The 26,350-nt window shown below is 45.0% G+C and overlaps 1 protein-coding gene across 1 annotated transcript in view; it reads right to left on the bottom strand.

Annotated features, from left to right (window-relative positions):
- The window catches only part of LOC145346307 (dedicator of cytokinesis protein 2-like), a 1,149,449-nt gene that overhangs the window by 114,016 nt on the left and 1,009,083 nt on the right, over positions 1-26,350 (bottom strand). The window contains exons 36-37 of the mRNA XM_080193520.1: positions 24,000-24,040; positions 6,090-6,180 (exon numbers count right to left, since the gene is read on the bottom strand). Of these exons, the coding sequence (XP_080049646.1) occupies positions 6,090-6,180; positions 24,000-24,040 (132 nt within the window). The remainder of the gene's footprint in view (positions 1-6,089; positions 6,181-23,999; positions 24,041-26,350) is intronic.

Genomic DNA, 26,350 nt, shown 5'->3' on the forward strand with positions numbered 1-26,350 from the left:
CTCTCAACTGCCCTCAGGAAAATAGGGATGGGCAATAAATGCTGGCCAGCCAGTGACACACATGCCTCATGAATGAAGAAAAAAACCTGACTCTTCTCATCAGAAGTCAGCACTTTCAGGGGGTGCAAGGGATGGGGTGGATCTGGGGTCAGAAAAGGCAACATAAACACCAAATCCAATGTTTGTGGCAAGGTACAGGTTAAATCTCTCTGCGAAAGTCGCCTGGTAAAGATAGAAATTCAACATATATCCATGAAGGTGACCTCTTGGCCGCTGCAGTTCGAGTTGCAATTCGAACTAATTAGCATAGTGATTGTATTCATTGATCTGAAGGCGAGTGGGCCCAGTAATCACCCTTGACCAGTGGCCTAGTTGAGCAAGAGCCTCTCCTTATTTGGTCCTCAGCTCCCGTGCACCCTTTCAAAATGCAACACAATGTGTGCAGATTTTGTAGATTCTTTCACCTGATCAATAAAAGAGAACGCACTCCTGATTGAAAGGAGCAGAGTGCACCTCTGCATCATTCAGTGAACCTCCAGCAATCAGAACCTTCACTGCCGTGGGGTAACTTCGCGGAGGCGTATTGGATCCTCAGCTAAATAATATGATAGGCTGAGCAGGACAGACCATTGATGTCTATTTGACTGGCCCCAGGTTGAACTATTAGCATATTATGCATTGTCTCATTCCACCGCTCACATTGCTATCAGCCCCCTCCTTTTAATTCAGAGGCAGTACCCAGCACCATTCTGGCTATCAAACGATGAACAATAACACCAACTTGCATTCACCCAGCAGCTTTTAACGAGATAAAATATTCCAAGGAGCCACACCAGAGCGCTATTAAATAAAAAATATTATTTAGGGGTGGCACAAGGACACAGTGGTTAACCCTGCTGCCTCACAGTGTCATGGAATTGGGTTCAATTCTGGCCTCGGGTGATTGTGTGGAGTTTGCACCTTCTCCCTGTGTCTGCGTGGGTTTCCTCCGGGTGCTCCGATTTCCTCTGAAAGAGTGTATGATTTACCTGATGAAGGAGAAGCGCTCCGAAAGCTCGTGATTCCAAATAAACCTGTTGGACTTTAACCTGGTGTTGTGAGACATTTTACTGTACCCACCCCAGTCCAATGCCAGCATCTCCACATTTTAGACTAGCGTTTTGATTAGGTTATTGACAGAGGCAGAGTCACGTGCTTGCAAAAAAAAACAGTTTCTCTTTCATTCCTTTTTTTAAACAAGCAGTTCCTGTCAAGTTCTGAAAGAAGAAAGGCATGTCTTTCTGTCTGTCTCCCTCTCTCTCTCTGTCTCTCTGGAGGTGGTCTGGGAGCTGTAAGGCTGGCAACCTAAGTACAAGCACATAAGCCTGTGTTTTGCTAACTGATTTTTAAAGAAGGGTTTACGTTTGTAAGAGGAATATTGCTTGAAGTAGAACTCATAAGGTTAGGTTGACTATTAAGAATTGTATCTTGTTATGTTTACATATTGTTCAGTTATTAAATATTAAATTAATTCATTTGTTATAGTTAAACTGTATTGTTAAATAAAGTTTGTTTTGATAAAAGCTTTCCACTGTATCAGTAGAATCACACCAGAGAAATGAAGGAGATTGTCATTAACTTCAGGAAGTGCAAAGGAGAACATGCCCCTGTCTACATCAAAAGGGATGAAGTAGGAAGGGTCGAGAGCTTCAAGTTTGTAGGTGTCCAGATCGCCAAAAACCTGGCCTGGTCCCCAGTGCTGACACTATAGTTAAGGAAGCCCACCAATGCCTCTATTTTCTCAGAAGACTAAGGAAATTTGGCATGTCGGCTACGACTCTCACCAACTTTTATGGATACACCTTAGAAGCATTCTTTCTGGTTGTATCACAACTTGGTATTGCTCCTGCTCAGCCTAAGACCGCAAGGAACTACAAAACGTTGTGAATGTAGCCCAATCCATCACGCAAACCATTTTCCCATCCATTGACTCTGTCTACACTTCCCTCTGTCTCAGCAAAGCAGCCAGTATAATTAAGGACTCATGCACCCCAGACATTTTCTCTTCCACCTTCTTCCTTTGGGAAAAAGATACAAAATCTGAGGTCATGTGCCAACTGACTCAAGAACAGCTTCTTCCCTGCTGCTGTCAGACTGTTGAATGGACTTACCTTGCGTTAAGTTGATCTTTCTCTACACCCTTGCTATGACTACATTCTGCACTGTCTCCTTTCCTTCTTTATGAATGGTATGCTTTGTCTGTATAGCATGCAAGAAACAATTCTTTTCACTGTATGTTAATACTTGTGACAATAATAAATCAAATCAAATTAAATCAATATCCTCACATAAATGCTGTAGTCTCGTCCAGCTTCATAACACACCTTGGGGTTTCTGATCCACACCCTTACACTCCACGACTCAACAGATTATTTCCTTTCCAAGTAGATATATGATGCTCTTTTAGAAGGTATTACTAAATCTGCTTCCACTATCCTTTCAGGCATCATCCTCCAGCTCCTTGCAACCCACCTACTAAGAAGCATTTCTCTTCACCTTTCCTCTGGTCCTTTATCTACTTACTTTAAATCTGTGTCTGCCTGTTTACCCATCCTCCATCCAGTGGAGCCAATTTCTCCCTCTTTCCTCTATCAAAACACATTATCACTTTCTATGTGTTTTGCTGCTGTCTGTACTACTGTCACACATAGAAGACTTATCTGATTTGTCCCTAGAAGGAGTATGGGGAGGTAGTGGCATAGTGGTTTTGTCACTGGACTTGCAATCCAGAGACCCAGGGTAATGCTATGGGGAACGAGGTTCGTAATCATGGCTGATGGTGAAGTTTGATCTCAATAAACATTTGGAATTAAAAGTCTAATGATGACCATGAAACCATTGTTGCTTGTTGTAAAAACCCACCTGGTTCACTAATGCCTTTTAGTGAAGGAAATCTGCTGTCCTTGCCTGGCCTACATGTGACTCCAGATCCACAGCAAAGTGGTTGCCTCTCAAATGCTCTGAAATGGAGGGCAGTTAGGGATGGACAATAAATACATGAGGAGCTATTTCAAGGATGAACATGAAGGCTTGAGTGTGTGTGCAGAAGAGATTTACTTGAGCGCTCTGGGGATGAACAGTTTTGTAGAGAGACTGAGAAATTGGGATTTTCCTGAGCTTTCCAAAAGGGAATTGGATAAATACCCATAAGGACAGATGAAAAGTGCACAGATATGTGAAAAGTGTTTGGGGTGCAAGGGGGAATGAATCTAATCAGGCTACTTTACAAAAGAGCCAGTGTGGGCTTGATGGGCCAAATGGCCTTGCACTATTTTGTACCAATAGATGATTCAATTACGCCAATTCAGTTCGTTTTAGTCTGACACCTCCTCGAATTACACCCAGATAGCTGATCTCCTCCAGTTCTGGCGAAAGCCTCAGGCACTCAGAGAGGACTTCTGTGTTGGTGAACCCTGGGTTACCCGCCCCAGTACACACTGGTCTGAATCTTCCGTGGAGTAACAGTGAGAGTGGATTGTCATTTCCTCCTGATTACCTGCCTGAATGCACCATAGAAAGCATCCTTTCTGATTATATCACAGCTTGTAATGGCTCCTACTCTGCCCAAGACTGCAAGAAACTACAAAACGTCATTAATATAGTCCAGTCCAACTAGCAAACCAGCCTCCCATCCATTGACTCCGTCTACACTTCCTGCTGCCTCGGAAAAGCAGCCAGCATAATTAAGGACCCCCATGCACCCTGGACATTCTCCCTTCCACCTTCTTCTGTCAAGAAAAAGATACAAAATTCTGAAGTCATGTACCAACCGATTCAAGAACAGCTTCTTCCCTGCTGTTGTCAGACTTTTGAATGATCCTACCTTACATTAAGTTGATCTTTCTCTACACCCTAGCTATGACTGTAACACTACGTTCTGCAGTCTCTCCTTTCCTTCTCTATGAACGGTATGCTTTGTATAGTGTGCAAGAAACAATACTTTTCACTGTATATTAATACATGTAATAGTAATAAATCAAATCAAGTCAGATCAATATCCTCACATAAATGCTGTAGTCTCATCCAGCTTCATAACACACCTTGGGGTTTCTGATCCACACTCTTACGCTCCACGACTCAACAGATTATTTCCTTTCCAAGTAGATATGTGATGCTCTTTTAGAAGATATTACTAAATCTGCTTCCACTATCCTTTCAGGCATCATCCGCCAGCTCCTAGCAACCCACTGAGTAAAAAGCATTTCTCTTCACCTTCCCTCTGGTCCTTTATCTACTTACCTTAAATCTGTGTCTGCCGGTTTACCCATCCTCCATCCAATGGAGCCAATTTCTCCCTCTTTCCTCTATCAAAACGCATCATCATTTGCCATGTGTTTTGCTGCTGTCTGGACTATTGTCATATATAGAACACTTATCTGATTTGACCCCAGAAGGGGTATGGGGAGGTAGTGGATTTGTCATTGGGCTAGCAATCCAGAGACCAGGGGTAATGCTATGGGGACCCAGATTGAATGACATGCTTTGTCTGTATAGTGCGCAAGAAACAATACTTTTTACTGTATGTTAATATATATGACAATAATAAATCAAATCAAATCAAAAATCAAAAAGAAAAGCCCTTTCTCACCCAACCTTCCTACTCAGGCCAGGTGAGACCAGTGAAACTGCAGCAGGTTTCCCAGGACTTGTGTTGAAATTAGAAGAGTCAGAAGTAAGAAAAACACGTCACCACCACCCCCCCACACCCCACCCCAACCCCCCATCCTCGTTTAGGGCACTGGCTGCCATAGATCAGATAGATCTAAAGGTCAAACCACATGGAGAGGCTGGGAAGAAGGTGGGTTTGTGTGGTAACTGGACAGGATTAGGTCTGGGAGGGTGGTGCAGGCTAATTAGCCAACTGGACATTGAGTTGAGGGTTGAGAGGTATATTTTGGGGGTGGGAAAGTGGTGAAGGTGGTCAGAGGGAGGGATAGTAGGTGGGCACTTAGACAGTTTGCCGCTGGGTGGGGATTAAGGGGAGTTCATTGGGAGAGGGTGTGGACAAGGTCAGGAGGTATGTGGTGTAGACTGGGGGGGGGGGGGAGGGGGCTAGTTGGGGGGTTGGGGACGAGCCAAGGGAGTGGGGCGGGGGGAGCTCCTTGGAGTGGGAGGGTGATTGCCGGGATTGTTGGGAAGGTGTCAGAGGTGTGGGACTGTTGCTTGGGGCGAATGGGGTTGGGGCATAGCCCTATGGATGGTGGGAGAGTAGGAAAGTCTTGTAGGGGTTCAGGTGGACAGTTGGGGTGGGGAGGGGGAATTGGATGGAGTTTCATGGTTAAAGCTAGGACAGTGGGTGGATGGGGATTATCCACAATATGTTGGGGTAAAGTCAGGTTTTTCCAGGTAACTATCTTGCATTCCGAACCTTCCAAAATCTTTGATTCAAAGCCTATTTCTGGATCATTTCTAGCGTAGGGCGGTTGTCCAAGAGAAATTTGAACTTGCCAGGCATTTAGAGCCATAGAGGTTTACAGCATAGAAACAGGCCCTTCGGCCCAACTTGCCCATGCCACCCATGAACAAGTTAAGCTAATCCCAATTGCCCGCATTTGGCCCATATCACTCGGTATCCATCTTATCCATGTAACTGTCTAAATGCTTTTTAAAAGACAAAATTGTACCCGCCTCTACTACTACCTCTGGCAGCTTGTTCCAGACACTCACTATCCTCTGCGTGAAAAAAACTGGCCCTCTGGACACTTCTGTATGTCTCCCCTCTCACCTTAAGCCTATGCCCACTAGTTTCAGACTCCCCTGCCTTTGGGAAAAGATACTGACTATCTAGCTGATCTATGCCCCTCATTATTTTGTAGACCTCTAGAAGATCCCTCCTCAGCATCCTACAGTCCAGAGGAAAAAGTCCCAGTCTATCCAGTCTCTCCTTCTAACTCAATCCATCAAGTTCCATTTGCCATGCAATCCTAATGTGGGGCAACTGTGTGAGTGATGGGATCCTCAGCCTGTTTTGTGATACCCCCACCCCTCATGTACAATTCCCCAGAGGTTACTGGCCAATATGACCAGCATAGAAATGTTCCGGTTGTTACCTTTAGTAGCTTTGCATGCAGGAGCAGGGTGAAGGCTGCTTCAGTGAAATTCTCATAGAAGAGGTGCAAATCCCGAAGTTTATGCAGATACCTGAGAGAGAGAGGGAGGGGAAAAGGGGGGAAAAAAAAAAAAACTGGTCAGGTGTTTACACCGGCTAAGAATGAAAGATTTGTGTCGATAGGAGCGACACAGTAGCACAGTGGTCGTTAGCACTGCTGCCTCACAACACCAGGGAACCAGGCTCACTTCCCCCGGCTCGGGTCACTGTCTGTGCAGAGGTTGCACATTCTCCTCATGTCTGCATGGGTTTCTTCCAGGTACTCCGGTTTCCTCCCACAGTCCAAAGATGTGCGGGTTAGGTTGATTGGCCATGCTAAAAGATTGCCCCTTAGTGTCCTGAGATGCATAGGTTAGAGGGATTAGTGGGTAAATTACGTAGGGATATGGGGGTAGGGCCTGGGTGAGATTGTGTTCAGTGTAGACTCGATGGGCCGAAGGGCCTCTGTCTGCACTGTAAGGGTTCTATGATTCCAAGTAGGCTGACATTAACATTGCAGTGAAGTCACTGTGAAAATCCCCTAGTCGCCACACTCCGGCACCTGTTTGGGTACACTGAGGGAGAATTTAGCATGGCCGGTGCGAGGAGAAATTTCTTCACTCAGAGGGTGGTGAATGTGTGGAATTCAGTACCACAGGAAGCATTTGAGCACAAAATGTTGTCTGAATTCGAGAAGAAATTCGATCCTGGGGTTAAAGGGTTCACATGATCAAAACAAATGTCAGACCAGGATTGAAGGGCCAAATGGTGATCTTATTGGTCTATTTCTTGTTTCTTACCACCGTGTCTTTTGGGAGGAAACTGGAACACCTATGCTGTAGCTTCCATGCTATAAACTTCATGACTCCATTAATGAGTGATATGGGCCAAATGTGGGCAATTGGGATTAGCTTAGGGGTTTAAAGAAAAGGGATGTCATGGACAAATTGGGCCGAAGGGTGTTTCCATGCTGTAAACCTCTATGATTCTCTGACCTGGAGGAAACCCATGTAGACACAGGGAGAACACGCCGACAGGGAAGCCAAGAAATGAACTCAGGTCCCTAACGCTGTGAGACAGCAGTGCTAACCATTGTGCTACCTTGCCATCCTAAGCAGATTGCAGCCAGTGAAGTTCTTTTGAAGTGTAGTCACTGTTGTATTGTAAAAAACATGAGAGTCAATTTGTGCACAGTAAGCTCCCACAAGCAACTATGTTACTCAGACCAGAAAATCTGTATTTACTCATGTTAGTTGAGAAATAAATATTGATCATGTTAGTGGGATAAATTCTCTTGCACTTCGAACTATTGCTGCAGGGTTTTTTTTGTTATTTATCGCAGGGCACGGGTGTCACTGACTGGCCATCATTTATTGCCCATCTCTATTGCTCTTGGAGGGCAGTTGGGAGTCAATCACATTGCTGTGGCTCTGGAGTCACATGTAAGTCAGACCAGGTAAGGATGGCAGATTTCCTTCCCTGAAGGACATTAGTGAACCAAATGGGGTTTTTCTGACAATCAACAATGGTTTCATGGTCATCAGTTGATTCTTAATTCCAGATATTTTTTATTGAATTCAAATTCCACCATCTGTCAGATTCGAACCCGGGTCCCCAGAACATTAGCTGAATTTCTGGATCAATAGTCCGACATTAATACCACTAGGCTGTCACCTCTCCTGAGAGAGAGAAGCCAAGACTTTGGTTTAATTGGAAAGGCAGCACCTCTGACGCTGCAGTACTCCCTCACTCCTGCAATGGGTGATTCAGCTGAACTGTTATTATGCAAGTTCCTCTGGAGTAGGGTTTGAACCCACAACCTTTTTAATAGAGGGACAAGCTGCCATTCACTCAGCCAAGGTCAACACAGTTAGGCAGTCATAATGTAATAACAGAATCATAGAATCCCTACTGTATAGAAGGAGACCATTTGACCCATCAAGTCTGTACCGGCCACAATCACACCCAGGCCCTATCACCATAATCCCACACATTTACCCTGCTAATCCCCCAACACCAGGGGTAATTTATCATGACCAATCAACTAACCCGCACATCTTTGGACTGTGGAAGGAAATTGGAGCACCTGGAGAAAACCCACGCAGGCATGGGGAGAATGCGCAAACTCCACACAGACAGTGACCCAAGCCAGATATTGAACGCGGGTCCCTGGCGCTGTGAGACAGCAGTGCTAAACACTGTGCCACCATCCTCCCCCAATGTTTTGAATGAACAGATGTTGAACGTGAATAATGAAATGCTGACCATGCCTCATATTTATCAAACAGCCAAACCCACCTCCTGCCATGTCACCACATCCCTCCTCTCTTCAGAAGTACATCCAGCTGCATTTGTTGTAGATGGCCATTTTGTGAGGTGACTGAAGAATGGGCCATTTCTTCTCTTTGTCCATCCAAAGGTCACTTTATGGCAACTGTCCTAAAACTGCCCATTCACAATTCTAAAATATACTCTCTTCTCTTGCCCTGCTGTCCGGGTCGATCTGAAAACCTTGCTACTTCCTCTACTTTAAATGTCCTACAGAACCCAGCAATTGTACAGTGAGATAGGAATGTAGGAATTAGGAGCAGGAGTAGGTAAATTCAACCCTTCGAGCCTGTTCCACCCTACAATCAGATCATGGCTGATCTCTCCCTGGTCTCAAATCTACCTCCACCTGTTCCCCATATCCCTTATCCCTTTTTTATTAGACATATATCTACCCTCTTCTTGAAACCATTTAACCATTCAGTACTTCAGCACATTGGTGAGGCCGCACCTGGAGTATTATGGGCAATATTGGTGTCCTTATCTGAAGAAGAATGTCCTTGCTATAGAAGGACTGCAGCCAAGGTTTACCAGGCTGATTCCTTGTCTATTATATGAGTGAGACTAAGTCAGTTAGGATTGTCTTCACTGGAGTTTAGAAGAGTGAGAGGGGAATCTCATAGAAACTCATAAAAGGATTAGACAGGGTCAATTCAGAAAGGATGTTCCCGATGGTGGGGGAGGCCAGAACTAGAGGGTCATAGTTTGAGAATAAGGTGTTAACCTTTTAGAACTGAGGTGAGAAGAAATTTCTTCACCCAGAGGGTGGTGAATGTGTGGAATTCACTCCCACAGAATATAATTGTGGCCAAAACATTGTGTGATCTTACCAAGAAATTCGATATTGCCCTTGGGGCTAAAGGCATCAAGGGATATGGGGGAAAGGGAGGATCAGGATCTTGAATTTGATGACCAAAATGAATGGCAGAGTAGGCTCGAAGGGCCATATGGCCTGCTTCTATCCTCTATGTTTCTAAATCTCTCTCCGGAGACGTCTCATCTGAAACGTTCGCCCTATCAGCTCACCCTAAGGACTTAGCCACTGCACTGAGCAACCAGAGGGTTAACAGCGACTGTGGATCTGTGTCCCCTTACAAGCTAACTGTGTTCAGGAGAAGGCAGAGAACAGTAACAATAGCGACCAGTATTCTATAATGACAGATTCTCCTGTTTATCATTAATATTGCAGTGGTGTCACTGCGAGCATCAATTCAGTAATATAATCAAACACATGAGAGACAGTAATTGTAGGATGTCCTTGGTAAATGCCCGTGGGTTCTCATTAACATCATAAAATCCTTTAGATGGCACAATATGAATTCTAATTCACTGACAATGCATAAGATTCTGCCAGCGACCTGCCACAGACAGCAAACAAAATCAAAGAGTGACCTTCCCCCGTTAATTGTTTGTTCTGACAGTCAACATGAGTAATCAGTCAATTTTGTGTTAGCAGATGTTTAACACAATTGGTGTTACTAATGAAATTAAAACCATAGTGATGTTCAGTTTGATAAAGAGTCAGGCTTCAGGATATCTGCTTCATCTTGTGCTGACATGTAAGGCCACTAACTGCTTCTCAGAGATCTTTCTCTCCTAGGATGGGTAAATGCCAAAAAATTTAGACTTTTCAGACCAGAGGAAGGCCCAAAAGGTCTTTGTTTTTCCCCTATTTTAGGAGAAGGGATTGTTCAATCACTCATGTTGTTTGAATTTAATCCCTACAGTGCAGGAGAGGCCACTTGATCCATTGAGTTTGCACCAACTCTCTCCGGAGAGACCCAGACCCTCTATCCCACCCTATCCCTGTAATCCCACACATTTCCCATGCTAATCCCATCTAACCCACACATCTTGGGACACCAAGTGGTAACTTAAGATGGCCAATTCACCTAACATGCACGTCTTTGGACTGTAGGAGTAAACCGGAGTACCCAGAGGAAACCCACACTGACACGGGGAGAATGTGCAGACTCCACTCAAGCCAGGAATCGAACTCGGGTCCCTGGCACTGTGAGGGAGCAGTGCTAACCACTGTGCACACAGTTTATTTATGGCTGTGTGGTAGCGATTTTGCCCTGAGTCAAAATGTTTTTGATTTGATTTGATTTATAATCTATGTACAGTTTCGGTCTCCTTACTTGACAAAGGATATATTGGCACTGGAGGGGATGCAGAGGAGATTTATTAGGTTGATTCCAGAGTTGAGAAGGTTGGCTTACAAGGAGAGATTGAGTAGACTGGGGCTATATTCATTGGAATTCAGAAGAATGTGGGGAGATCTTATAGAAACATATAAGATTGTGAATGGAATAGATAAGATAGAATTTTCCACTGGCTGGTGAAACTAGAACTAGGGGGCATGGCCTCAAAATAAGGGGAAGCAGATTTAGGGCTGAGATGAGGAGGAACTTCTTCGCGCAAAGGGTTGTGAATGTATGGAATTCCCTGTCCAGTGAAGCAGTTGAGGTTATCTCATTGAATGTTTTTTAAGACAAGGATAGATACATTTTTGAACAGTAAAGGAATTAAGGGTTATGGTGAGCTGGCGGGTAAGTGTAGCTAAGTCCACAAAAAGATCAGCCATGATCTTACTGAATGGTGGAGCAGGCTCGAGGGGCCAGTTGGCCTATTCCTGCTCCTAGTTCTTATGTTCTTATTATTGTCACATGTACTAACATATAGTGAAACGTATTGTTTCTTGTGTGCTATAGAGACAAAGCATACTGTTCTTGGAGAAGGAAACAAGAGAGTGCAGAATGTGGTGTTACAGTCAAAGCTAGCGTGTAGAGAAAGGTCAACTTAATGGAGGTAGGTCCATTCAAAAGTCTGATGGCAGCAGGGAAGTAGCTAATCTTGAGTTGGTTGGTATGTGACCTCAGACTTTTGTATCTTTTTCCCAATGGAAGAAGGTGGAAGGGAGAATGTCCAGGGTGCGTGGGGTCCTTAATTATGCTGGCTGCTTTGCCGAGGCAGCAGGAAATGTAGACAGTGTCAATGGATGGGAGGCTGGTTTGCATGATGGTTTGGGCTACATTCACAACCTTTTGTAGTTTCTTGCAGCCTTGGGCAAAGCAGGAGCCATAACAACCTGTGATACAACCAGAAAGAATGCTTTCTATGGTGCATCTGTAAAGGTTGGTGAGAGTTGTAGCTGATATGCCAAATTTTCTTCTGAGAAAGTAGAGGGATTGGTGGGCTTTCTTAACTACAGTGTCAGCACGGGGAACCAGAACAGATTGTTGGTGACCTGAAGCGCCCGATCATTTCTACTTCATTCCCATTGGGGCAGGGGCCAATCCGTCATGCCTCAAAAACATTCAATGAGGTAGCCTCAACTGCTTCACTGGGCAGGGAATTCCAAAGTTCTCCACTCTGCTTCCCGGAGTCAACGACAGTGTCCTTCGTTTTGTTAACATTAAGGGAGAGATTATTGTCACCGTACCAGTTCACCAGATTAGCTATCTCATTCCTGTAGATTCAAGCCCCAGGAGAGAAGTGTATAATAGAGGTTACTGCTTCTGAGTACGGAGGGAGTGCCATGCTTTAGCAACTCTTGACTTTTGAGTGCAGCTTTAAGTAAAAGCCCAATTCAAAATCTCAGGCGGTTATAAAAGAATGCATGGGACCATTTTGAAAAAGAGCAAGGGTGTTCTCTCAGAGGTCCTGGCCAAAATGCGTCAACTGGCTTCAATAAAGAAAACGGGCTAAATGGTGACAATCACATTGCAACTTGTAGAAACTTGCTGTCTTCAAATTGGTTGTCACATTGCCCACGTGATGACACTTCATCAACTGTAAAATGCTTCACAATAACATAAATCTTTTACTGGCTGTCCTTAAGGGACAAGTCTTTGAATGCTGGTACCTTGTTTGTGATGGCCATTCTTCATTTATGAGTCACCAGCTTTGGAAATTGTTTTTGCTATCACGAGGGGTGGGATGAGTGAGTAGGGGTGGGGGGTGGAGGGAGTGGGCAGTGGTAACACAAGGGTAGTGGGAGGAATGCCAAGGTAGATCATGTCTTTGCTTGGCACAAACAAAGACTGAGCAGGAGTACTCACTGACTTTAATGAGTTGCGGTGGATAGTACGTTACACTGAATTAATTCATTCCCAGTTTCAGGGCTGCACGATGATCAGCTCAGATGTTGGTGAGGAGGAACCTCGGGCCCGATTCTCCCATCGCGACCCTGGCAGGTCCGGCAGGGAGAATTACATCATCGGCCTTGTTCCGGGATTTGTGCACACACCGGGAAAGCTTGTACGTCTCCCAGAGCCGGAGAACAGTCGGAGTCCAGACCGTGCTGGAAGCCGACGGGAAGGTAGGTAAGTCATTTGAATCTTTTTTTCCTAATTTGGTTTAAATATGCTCAGCATTTCATTACCAGGAGCCGATCGAATCTCCCACCTCGCCAGGTGGGAAGAGTAGAGTAGCTCCCCACATTCGTGGAACTAGCGGGAGACCCCGCTGGAATGAAGGAGGGATAATTGGGGTCCCTGAGGGGGGTCTGCTGGCAAAGGGATGGTGTCCCCTGGGCATGGGCACCATGGCAGTGGCAGCGTCTGCCCCCTGGAACTACCCAAGGGGGTAAAGTGCCCATGCCCAAGAGGCACCTTGGTACTACCCATCAGGCATCAGGCAGTGCCAAGGGGGCGGGACCTATTGTGGGCAGAGCCTAGGGGTGATTGGTGGGGGTGGGGGGGGGGTGGGTGTTCGCTGCCTCTCTGCAGACGGGATCTGTCTGGGATGGAGGGAGAGAGGACAGCGATTGGGGCAGTCTCCGTGGATGGGAGGGGGTATGGAGGTTGGTCTGCCAGGGGTGAGGGGGGGCAGAGTCTGAGCCAGGAGTGGGAGGGGTGGTTAGCGGGTGGGGGGGGGGGTGGGGTGGGGGAGAGCTGCCAAATTGAGGGAATGTCGGGGGGGAAATTGGCTCTGCTGAGGGAGGGCGTGGGGGGCTGGGGGCGCGGTGTTTGGGCTGGACGTCAGGATGCCACTGGAACTGTGGGGGGGCGGGGGATGGAATTGTTGTGGGGCCGTGAGAGTGTCGTAATGGGCAGCACTGTGGGGGTCCCAGGCTGGCCAGTGATCGAGCTCCCAGCAAACAGGGAGACTGACAGATCAGGGCCACTGCACATGCGCAGAGTTCCAGAACTGTCAAACTCCGGTGTGAGTAGGCCCCCCCCCCCCCCACCCCACCCCCCCCCAAGGTTTTTTAATGAGATTCACGACTGGGACCTCTGCAATACGCAGAGTGCAGTGATTCGGGTCTGAACTCAAAAACAATTGTGATCTAGAACATTTTTCCAACCAATTCAGCACTTTTGGGAGAATCGCCCCCTCTTGGCTTTGTACGATTTGTGTTAAGGGGATTGGGTTAGCAGCACCCTGTCACCCCTTTATACTGTTTTTTTTTAAAGTTTGTTTAATACTGTCATAAGTAGACTTAGATTAACACTGCAATGAAGTTACAGTAAAAATCCCCTTATTGCCACAATCCGGGTGGGTCGGATCTCAAACAATGATGAAACAGAGCACAGGAGTGAGATAGAGAATCTGGTGAACTAGCGCGGCAACAATAATCCCTCCCTCAATGTCAACAAAATGAAGGAGATTGGCATCGACTCCAGGAAGCGTAAAGGAGAACATGTCCCTGTCTTCATCAACTAAGACGAAGTAGAAAGAGTTGACAGCTACAAACCTTTAGATGTCCTAATCACCAACAACCTGTCCTGGCCCCCCATGCTGACACTATAGTTAAGAAAGCCCACCAACGCCGCTACCTTCTCAGAAGATGAAGGCAATTTGGCATGTCCGCTACGACTCTCACTAACTTTTACAGATGCACCATGGAAAGCATTCTTTCTGGTTGCATCACAGCTTGGTAAGACCCCACTCTGCCCAGGACTGCAAGGAACTACAAAAGGTTGTGAATGTAGCCCAATCTATCATGCAAACCAATCTCCCATCCATTGGCTCTGTCTACACTTCCCACTGCCTCGGAAAAGCAGCCAGCATAATCAAGGACCCCACGCATCCCGGACGTACCCTCTTCTAACTCCTACCTTCAGGAAAAAGACACGAAAGTCTGAAGTCACGTACCAACCAACTCAAGAACAGCTTTTTCCCTGCTGCTGTCAGGCTTTTGAATGGATCTACCTTGCATTAAGTTGATCTTTCTCTCCACACTAGTTATGACTGTAACACTACATTCTGCACGCTCCCTTTCCTTCTCTCTGAGCAGTACACTTTGTCTGTATAACGCGCAAGAAACAATACTTTATACCCTATCTAATTGATATGACAATAAAAATCAAATCAAATTGAATTTCCAAAAAAAAATGAGGAAGTACAGGTCACTTCCCCTGGAATAAAACCACATTCAGTTGTTTGCCTCAGTTCTGTGATATAGCTGTCCACAGTGGAAAGGAGGTCAGCACAACTGTGCCAACGGTTGTGTAATATTAATACTGAATAAGAGGGTGAGAAGATGCTCTTGGCACTCTGCTTCACAATACCAAGGACGGTTGATGATCAATAAAACAAAAGAGACTCACTCACTCTGCTGAGCCTTGTTATCTTATTAAAGGCCACTTCCAGTCAATGCTGTAGAATTGTAGAGTTAATCGAGAATCTTGTTGAAGCCCTACTCCAGAGACTTGAGCTGACATTCTTCGTGCCTTACTGAGAGACTGCAGCTGTATTATAGGTGCTGTCTTTAGAATGGAAGTGTTGGCTGCAGAATGCTTTGGGATATCCCAAGAACGTGAAACATTTTAGAAATTGGTAAATGATTTATTTCTTGGAATCTTTACAATTAATTTGCTATTATAGTCTTTCAATTGGCTGGTATCCTTATTGTCCTGAAGCCTGCCCATCTATAAAGCTAAGCAGGTTAAAAACACCAATAGCAACATTTATAACACATTTGGATATGTGCAAGGATGGGAAAGGATTAGAAGGATATGGGCTAGATAACGGGCAATTGGGGCTAGCTGGGAGGGTACCATGGTTAGCAAGGACCAGTTGGGCTGAAGGGCCTGTTTCTGTGCTGCATTGTTCTATGACCGGGTGGCACAGTAGCTAGCACTGCTGCCTCACAGTTTCAGGCACTTGGGTTCAATTCCCGGCTTGGGTCACTGTCTGTGTGGAGACAGACATACCTAGAACCCTCCATCTTACTACGTTCCACGTACTTATCCAGGAGTCTCTTAAAAGACCCCAATGAGTTCGCCTCCACCACCACCAATGGCAGCCGATTCCACTCACTCACCACCCTCTGAGTGAAAAACTCACCCCTGACATCTCCTCTCTACTTGCTCCCCAGCACCTTAAATCTGTGTCCTCTCGTAGTGACTATTTCAGCCCTGGGAAATAGCCTCTGAGAATCCACCCGATCTATACCTCATAGAAACCCATGCAGACACGGAGAGTATGTGCAAACTCCATAGAGACAGTGACCCAATCTGGGAATTGAACCCAGGTCCATAGGCGCCGCGAGGCAGTAGTGTTAACCATTGTGCCACCCATGTCGCCTCACCATGTAGTGAAATCATCATTCTAATCTCTTTCCTGACTTAATTGCTCCCTTTGCCTTTAATTAACTCGTGGCAATGTTCATACTGCATTGGTAACATGACTGAACTAGTAATCTAATCCTGAGCTGCTAGGCTAATTCTCCGGGGACAAGGGTTCAAATCCTGCCATGCCATCTGGTGGAATTTAAAATTAACTAATAAAATCTGGACCGTGAAATAATTGCTGTAAAAGCACATCTGGTTCTCTAATGGACTTTAGGGAAGGAAATCTGCTCTGTCTGGCCTTACAGGTGGCACAGTAATGTGATTGACTCTGAAATGGCTGAGGAGGGAACTCAATCCAAGGGCACTTTGGGGCGGGCAACAAACGCTGGCCTTGCCAGTAACCCGCACATCCCATGAAAGAGTGAATTCAAAAAATATTATTATTAGAACTGGACTTTAACTCACCTCTCCCCCTCCAGCCCACATAATCAGGACAGTGGCAAAGTGGTTAGTCCTGCTGCCTCACAGCGCCACGGACCTGGGTGCAATTCTCGGTTTGGGCCATTGTAAGAACATAAGAACGTAAGAAATAGGAGCAGGAGTAGGCCACCTAGCCCCTCGAGCCTGCCCCGCCATTCAATAAGATCATGGCTATCTGATAGCGGATCAGTTCCACTTACCCGCTGGCTCCCCATAACCCTTAATTCCCTTATCAATCAGAAATCTATTGTCTGTGCAGAATCTGCACGTTCTCCCCGTGTTTGTATGGGTTTTCTCCCAGTGCTCCAGTTTTCTCCCACAGTCTGTTCGACATGCTGGCTAGGTGCATTAGCCGTGCTAAATTCTCCCTCGGTGTACCCGAACAGGCGCCGTAGTGTGGTGACTAAGGGATTTTCACAGTAACTTCATTGCAGCATTAATGCAAGCCTACTTCTGACACTGGTAAATAAATAAACATCTAACAAGTGCACTTCGGGAGGGCAATAAATGCCAGTCTTGCAACCGATGTTTACAGCAAATGAGACAATTTTAGCAAAATGGATTGCCTTTGGTTGAGACTAGGGGCGGAGAATATTGGATCACTGGAATGTAATGCACATGATTTCCCAAAGAGTTTCGTGCAGGAGACATGAGAATGAAAGAATCTAGATGTAGATTTTTAAAAAAAAATCATAATTGTAAATTTTCACAGACCATCTGGTGCTGTAGGCACAGACGCTGGCTCATTATCTTCTGCCTGTACTGCTTGCCAATACTATCCACTGATTGGAAAATGACAAAATACTTAGCACGAAGGATATGTGCCAAGAGTCTCCAGAGTCCTCCTCCCTAAACCCAGACAGCCATCTAACTTAATTCCCGATCCAAATTCTACGGAAAGGGACATGTGATTCCCTGAACCATCAGGTAACGAAGCTTTGCTGCCTCTTCATACTTGGGACATGTTCAAAGCAAAGAAAGATATAAAGCTATGGGCGGAGAGTGAGGCAGGCTGATGAGGTTTGCACATGTTCTGGCAGATAGGGGAGACAATGGCTAGACTATTCATCCAGAAATTCAGCTGATGTTTTGGAGACTTGGGTTCGAATCCCACCACGGGCAAACGGTAGAATTTGAATTCAGTAAAAATATCTGGAATTAAGAATCTACCGATGACCATGAAACCGTTGTTGGTTGTCGGAAAAACCCATCTGGTTCACTAACGTCCTTTAGGGAAGGAAATCTGCCGTCCTTACCCAGTCTGGCTGACAAGTGACTCCAGAACCACAGCAATGTGGTTGACACTCAACTGCCCCCCAGGGCAACGAGGGATGGACAATAAAGGCTGGCCAGCCAGCGACACCCATGAATAATAAAAAAAGCTGCAGAATACATGATAAGATGAATAAGGTACTTCTCTTCCATTGGCACATTTTCTTCAATATTCATTCTAGAGCATCAATAGCAATGCTGTTATTGTCCCCCTTAGTTGCTCCTTGAGAAGGCAGGGATGAGCCCCCTTCTTGAGTGCTTACATTCTGTGCGGTATAAGTGCAGCCACAATTGCTGTTGTATTTTTGGGATTTTGATCCAGCGACAGTGGAGGGTGATGTGTCATTTAGAGTGCCGGTGTAACACACGCCTGCTGCCTTTGTTTCTCTCAGTGGTAGAGATTGCTGTTGAAGATGTGCTGTCAAAGGAGCCTTAATGAGTCGCTGTAGCGCACCTTGTAGATGGTACACAGTGCTGCCAATGTGTGGTCGGTGAAGTGAATGTTGAAGGTGGTGGATGGATTGCCAATCACGCGGGTTGCTTTGTCTTGGATGGTGTTGAGCTTCTTGAGTGTTGTTGGAACTGCACCTATCCAGGCAAGTGGAGAGCATTCCACTACCCTTCTGACTCATGTCTTGAAGTGGATGAGAAATTTTGTGGAGCCAGAGGGTGAGAAAACCTTTCCTCAGATTAAATGTCATTGGCCAGACCCTAAATGGACATTATGTCATCATTTGGAGTGAAGTTAAATGACAAAATATCTGGATAAACAATAGCAGGAGCAAGACACTCTCCTGCCTCAATCCCACAATCCTATCCACTCTTATGAACCTTGATTCCCTGAAATGTCTCTGATGTGGATCCTTGGTATGGTTTACTTCATTTATGCAAAGACTTCATTTTCGGATATTTCTGCCTATTCAATTACATTTAAATGCTAAGCATTTAGTGGATGGCACGGTGGTACAGTTGTTAGCACTGCTGCCTCACAGCACCAGGGGCCTGGGTTCGATTCCCAGTTTGGGTCACTATCTGTGTGGAATTTGCACATTCTGCCCTGTGTTTGTGTGTGTTTCCTCCGGGTGCTCCGATTTCCTCCCGCAATCTGAAAGATATGCTGGTTAGGTGCAGGTGCCAAAGTGTGGTGACTAGGCAAATTTCACAATAACTTCATAAGCCTTACTCGTGACTAATAAATAAACTTTAACTTTTTTTAATGTTAACTTGACCACATTTTAAACTCAGCAGGCATGCTGGGGTTAGTTTGTAAATTGACCGCATTCTTTGAAAGTACAATATGAGCAGAAACAAGCTTTCTCATAAGCCAAAACAAAGCTTCTCATGACCACAGCTGCAAATTGTTTATGAAAGTTAGGGACACAGCATGTACCAAGCAATTTCAATACAAGATAATGGAAAAGTTATCATTCTATACACAGCCATATGCATTCAGTGAGGTTTGGGTCAAGTCTCTGTCAGGACTGGCTTTTGCTAGTATCTCTCTCTCTCTGTCTCTGTCTCTCTCAAGTGAGTAAGAAGTCTCACAACACCAGGTTTAAGTCTAACCAATTTATTTGATAGTAATCCCACAAGCTTTCGGAAATGGTGTTCCTTCATCAGGTTGAAGGTCGAACTGGTTGGACTTAAGCCTGGTGTTGTGAGACTTCTTACTGTGTTTACTCCAGTCCAATGCCGGCATCTCCACATCACGTCTCTCAAGTGATCCTTTCTTTGCTTTCAATTCTATGTTCAGTAAAAGAAATTCAACATATCAATGATGTCTCTGTCAATTCTGAGGAATGAATGGACCCTACAGTCTCGATCCCAGCAGTGAATGCATTCAATTATGGAGCATTCAAAGAACACAAGGGATTGAGAACTCCAAATATTTACAACCCTCTTAGTAAAGTAACTTCTCGTCTCAATCCTTATTTTGGGACGATGCTGCCAGATTTCGCAGCCAAGGGAGACAACTGCTTAGTGTTTTAACCTGTCAAGCCACTTCAGAATCTTAAATGCTTTAATAGGATCACCTTTCATTCTTCAAAACTCAACAAAATATTGGCCCAAGTTACTCAGTCTCTCAACTTAGCCTGCCCTCATTCATTACTTTGGAATTGGCTTGGGTTAAGTATAAGGGCTGGAATTTTCTAGCCATTCATGCTGGTGGGATTCTCCAGTCCCACTGGCAGCACATCCCCACCCATTGGTTTCCAGCCAGCATGGGGTGACATCAATGGAATTCCCACTGACAGCGGTGGGAACAGAGAATCCCGCCATCTGCAAACAATACAGAGAGAAGAAGGAGGCCCATGACATGCATAGGCAGCTGGGATCAAGCGGATCCCTTGAAGAGTTTAGAGGGTGTAGTAGAGTTAAGAGATAAATCAGGAGGACAAAAAGGGGATATGAGATTGTTTTGGTAGATAAGGCAAAGGAGAATCCAAAGAACTTCTATGAATACATAAAGGGCAAAAGAGTAACAAGGGAGAGAGTAAGGCCTCTTAAATATCAACAAGGTTATCTATGTGTGGATTCACAAGAGATGGGTGAGATCCTAAATGAATATTTCTCATCAGTATTCAGGTCTATAAAATAATGAGGGGCACAGATCAGCTAAATAGTCAATATCTTTTCCCAAAGGTAGGGGAGTCTAAAACTAGAGGGCATAGGTTTAAGGTGAGAGGGGAGAGATACTAAAAGTGTCCAGAGGGGCAATTTTTTCATACAGAGGGTGATGAGTGTCTGGAACAAGCTGCCAGAGGTAGTAATAGAGGCGGGTACAATTTATCTTTTAAAAAGTGTTTACACAGTTACCTGGGTAAGATGAGTATAGAGGATATGGGCCAAACATAGGCAATTGGGAGTAGCTTAGAGGTTAAAAAAAAGGTGGCATGGACAAGTTGGGCCGAAGGGCCTGTTTCCATGCTGTGAACCTTTATGACTCTATGACTGATGTGCCACCTCCTACCATCCGGAAATACATGGCTGGGAAGCCAGAGAATCTTGCCCAAGATTCTCCATCTGATTGACCTGACAGAAGTCTACGAGATGATGAGAGGCATGGACAGAGTGGATAGGTAGAAGCTTTTTACCAGGGTGGAAGATTCGATTACTAGGGGGCACAGGGTTTATGGTGTGAGGGACAAGATTTAAAGAAGATGTACGAGGCAGGTTTTTTACACAGAGGGTGGTGGGTGCCTGGAACTCGTTGCTGTGGGAAGTAGTGGAAGCAGATACGATAGTGAGCTTTAATGGCATCTTGACAAATACATGAATAGGATGGGAACAGAGGGATATGGTCCCCAGAAGGGTAGGGGGTTTTAGTTCAATAGGACAGTATTGTCGGTGCAGGCTTGGAGGGCCGAAGGGCCTGTTCCTGTCCTGTAATTTTCTTTGTTCTTTGTTCTTCGTTCTAAGATAATTGTATTCGGCTCAAATGCATCACTCTGAAACTTAACATGGAATTCAACTGTATTATAATCACTCTTTCCAAATGATCTTTTGCAATGAGATTTCTTTTTAATCTAATTCATCAGGAGTGAAGAGTTAGGAAAGACTAAACATCTGTTTTCTAGAAAAGAAAACATGAGATATGTCCTGATAGGGATCTTTGAAACTGGCAAGGAGATTGATAGGGTAGATATGGAGAAATATTTCTTGTTGCGTTGGAGTCCTCAAGGGTCACGAATACCATCAATAAATAAAGATAAATGATTAACAAAACTGAGGCTCGAGGGATTGGAGCATGAGTTTTAATGTTAAAACTTGGCTTAAGGTAGGGGACAGTGAATCACAGCAAATGGTTATTTTTCAGCTTGAAGGTTGGTGGACAGTGGTGTTCTCCAAGGTTCGGTGCTGGGACCACTGCTTTTACTGGTCGCCACACTCCAAAAGGACATGGATGCTTTGGAGAGTGTGAAAAGAAGGTTTACCAGGACGTTGCCTGGTCTCGAGGATGTTGACTATGAGACCAGTTTGAATAAAGTGGGACTGTTTTCATTGGAAAGATGGAGGCTGAATTGAAACCTGATAGAGGTCTACAAAATTACAAGAGGTAGATAGCCAGTGGCTTTTTCTCAGGGTGGGAAATTCAACTGCAAGAGGGCACAGGTTCAAGATGAGAGGGGGAAAGTTTAAAGAAGATGTGTGAGGGAAGTTTTTCACACAGAGGGTGGTGAGTGCCTGGAACGCACTGCCAGAGGAGGTGGTGGAAGCAGGCGCATTAGCAACATTCATAAGAACATAAGAAATAGGAGCAGGAGTAGGCCATCCAGCCCTTCGAGCCTGCTTTTTCAAGGTGTATCTTGATGGACACATGAACTGGAAGCAAAGTAAGTGACAGAAACTGTGCATTGGCTTTGTGGGCCAAAGGGACTGTTCCTCTGCTGTTTTGTTCTTTGTTCTCAGAAATGGTTTGGAATATGGAACACACCGGTTGCAAAGGGATCACCAATTTATACGTGCTCATAGACAACTTAATATCCATTATTTCTCTCTCTTATCTTTCACAATGTAATTGACACAACGTTAACAATCCTTAGCAACATAATTGACAAGACATTAACAGGGGTGAATTGCATCAATGCATTTCAGAAATGCTGGATGAGTACATGAGGGAGAACGATATAGAAGGATATGCTGGTATGGTGTGAAGATGGAAGGAGGCTCATGGAGCTTTAACACCTGTTTCTAGGCTGTAAAATAAACTCTATGCACAAGAAATAGGTATGTGTCATTGTATGAGCTCATTGTATTAAAACGTAGATATATTCTTTCGAGACATCAAATTTATTATCTTTTATGGTGTAAATCCTTCCCAACCGCAGAGGAAACAGATAAGGAATAACATTTTTACACTACAAGTGGCAAAGACCTGGGAGGCATTATCTGAAAGGGTGGTGGACAGAGACATTGAAGTGACACTTTCAAAAGGGAATTGTGGAAACATAATGAAGATGCATTCACAACCACGTGATCTTTCAGAACTCATGAGGATGACACCAGAACAGAGAGGGTATATCCATCAGGAAAGCATGAACAGGATAGGGGTTCTAGCTCTTAGAAATCACAAGCATTAGATTTGATTTCAACAGAGGTCTTTACACATATGAAAGGTTCGATAGGATACAACCAGTTTCCATATTTTGAAAAGGGAAAAACTAGGGAGCCAGAAGGATAAGACAGTCACTAATTAATCCAACAAGGGTGGCACAGTGGCAACAATGCTTTAAAGTTTAAAAGTTTATTTATTAGTGTCACAAGTAGGCTTACACTAACACTGCAGTCTGGTGCCTATTTAGCACATACAATGCCACTAACCAACATGTCTTTTGGACTGTGGAAGGAAACCAGAGCACCTGGAGGAAACCCACACAGACACATGGAGAATGTGACCCAAGCCGGGAATTGAACCTGGTTCTCTGGTGCTGTGAGGCAGCAGCGCTAACCATTGGGCCACCATACCACCCTAACGGTTAGCACTGCCGCCTCACAGTGACAGGGACCAGAGTTCGATTCCTGGCTCAGCTCACTTTCTGTACGGAATCTGCACATTTCCCCCCATTGTGTTTGTGCGAGTTTCCTCCCACAGTCCGAAAGACGTGCTGGTTAGGTGCTAAATTCTCCCTCAGTGTATCCGAACAGGTGCCAGAGTGTGACGACTAGGGGATTTTCACAGTGACTTTATTGCGGTGTCAATGTAAGCCTACTTGTGACACTAATAAATAAACAAAACACTTCAAAGAACGGCAGGAGAAAGCTTGTTACATAAGAGCATGGCAAGAATGAGATACTCATCACCGTGTGGAGTGGCTGAGATGAATTGTATTGATACATTTTGAGAGAAGCTGGATAAGCACTTGAGAGGAAGAGGAGTGGAAAAGCTATTGAGAGAGTGAGATGAAATAGTGGAGAGGAAGTTTAATTGGAGCATAAATACCAGCATAGATAAATGGGCCAAGCGGCCTGATTCTGCCCTTAAAAATCAATGTAATTGGATGTAATAAAATGTAATTCTATGTAATTAAATGTAATTTGATGTAATTCTCTGTAATTACACGGGACACCTATGCACACGAGATGTGCTAACGTCGAATGTAGCAGCCGCAAGCTTTGGGGGGATTTCTGTGGAAGATGCATGGTTAGAGCAGAGTCACATCGCGAAGGAGGTGTCAGGACTGCGAGCGTTTCTGACCCGTGCATGTCGAGGAGGATTTGTCGAAGCGAAAGGTGTAGATTGATTGAGGAACAATGCACTGAACACTCACCGTATGTACATCTCCTCTCGGTCAATGTCTTTGTAGAAATTCTGCAGAGGGGAACAGAAAACAGGATCAGCCATTTGAGTCACCGGGGCCATCTCTTTCCTTCGGGACCAATTACATTAGGGGAGGCGAGATGATTAATGTTTTGGGGACCCGGTTTCGAATCCCGCCGCGGCAGGATCCGAATTCAATAAAAAAATATCTGAAACTAAGGGCGGGATTTTGCCGGCACGTCCGCCCGAGGTTCGTACGGTTCCACCCAAGGCCAATGAGCTTCCGATTTCCGGAGCTTCCAATTTCCGGAGGCAAACGGGCCGGTAAGAATCTGAAACGATGTCGATTATCGGAAAAAACCCATCTGGTTCACAAATGTCCTTAACTGGTCTGGTCTACATGTGACTCCGGAGTCACAGTGATGTGGTTGACTCTTAACTGCCCTCCAAGGGCAACTAGGGGTGAGCAATAATTGTTGGCCCAGCCAGCAACGCCCATGTCCCACGAAGGAATAATTTAAAAACCTGGCTGGAAAATCTCCCCCTCTCTTCTCCCACATTCTCAATGCCGATGTAATGTTTAAAGTTTGTTAATTACTGTCACAAGTAGGCTTACATTAACACTGCAATGAAGTTATGGTTAAAATCCCCTGTGGATAAAGTCACCACACTCCAGCGCCTGTTCAGATGCACTGAGGGGGAATTTAGCATGGATGTTGCAGCCAACCGGCACGTCTTTTGGACTGTGGGAGGAGAAAGGAGAACCTGGAGGAAACCCACGCAGACACAGGGGGAACATGCAGGCTCCGCACAGACGGTGATCCAAGCCGGGAATTGAACCTGGGTCCCTGGCGCTGTGAGGCAGCAGTGCTAACCACTGTGCCATCGTGCTTCCCTTATGGTTTACATGGAGATGCAACACTTCAAACATTAGTCTTTTAATTAGCAAATTCCTATCTATAGATTTTGTGGGCCCTTTTAATGCAATGTAATGGTCTCCAAGGTCCCATTTTTGCTGCTAATGATATATTGAATAAAAAGTCTGGTTGTGGGCACACTAGACTGAAGGCATCAGAAAAGCTAAAGGCTTTAAACTCTCCTTTGATCCTCTCATTTTCAAACACTCACTGGTTCACTTCTCCTTCGAAATAGAAAACACACTCGTAAGCCAAGCTTCATTGCCCATCTTCTGGCTCAGAGCTGCAGCAAGCTTATCAAAAATTCAATGCATTGCTGAGCATGTAGGACTGCGAGGAGAGTCATGAAGAGCCAGCGAAACTGGCCTTAATAAGTAAAGAGAGCAATCATCTCCTGACACACGGCAAATAGAAGAGAAAACGTTTGCTAATTATTGGAAGGGATTTGTTTTAGGGTGCCAGTCATGGCTCAATGGGTATCACTTTCGCTTCTGAGCTGGAAGACTGCGCTCTCACACCAGAACATAATCAGGTCTGACATTCCACAGCGCAGCGCTGTGGAAGTTCCACACTGTTTAGTGGTGTTGTCATATGGATGAGATGTGAACCCTTGGCCCTGACTGCCCCATAAGATGGACATGGATAACCCCATGATGCTCTTCCAAAGAAATGCAGTAGAGTTCTGCACCATGTGCTGGGCAATGTTCATCATAGAAAAATCCTGGAATCCCTACAGTGCATAAGGAGGTCATTCAGCCCAATGAGTCTGCACTGACTCTCATAGTAGATCCAAGATGGCACCAGAGTCTTACAACTTTGGTGTTAGTAGGGGACATAACTAGGGATGGGAGATATAGGAGGGATGTCCAAGGTAGATTCTTCACTCAGAGTGCAGTTAGGGTGTGGAATGCACTGCCTGCTGTGATAGTGGAGTCGGACACTTTAGGAACTTCCAAGCGGTTATTGGATAGGCACATGGAACACACCAGAATGATAGGGAGTAGAATAGCTTGATCTTGGATTTGGACATAACTCGGCACAACATTGAGGACCGAAGGGCCTGTACTGTGCTGTAATGTTCCATGTTTCTATGTTCTAACTTCTTGCAAGCTGTGCCCAGCATACTCTCTTTTACCCTATCTTTTACTCTCATTCTACGCTTTTAAAATTCTAACTCTTTTAAACCCTGTAACAACTCAATTCAAAAGTCTGAGGTCACGTACCAACCGACTCAAGAACAGCTTCTTCCTTGCCGCCATTAGACTTTTGAATGGACCTACCAGATATTAAGTTGATCTTTCTCTGCACCTTAGCTATCACTGTAACACTACATTCTGCACCCTCTCCTTTCTTTCTCTTTGAACAGTATGCTTTGTCTGCATAGCATGCAAGAAACAATACTTTTCACTGTATCCCAATACACGTGACAATAATAAATCAAATC

This window comes from Carcharhinus amblyrhynchos, chromosome 1, assembly GCF_965287045.1.
Source record: "Carcharhinus amblyrhynchos chromosome 1, sCarAmb.v2.hapA, whole genome shotgun sequence".
Classification (NCBI taxonomy): domain Eukaryota; kingdom Metazoa; phylum Chordata; class Chondrichthyes; order Carcharhiniformes; family Carcharhinidae; genus Carcharhinus; species Carcharhinus amblyrhynchos.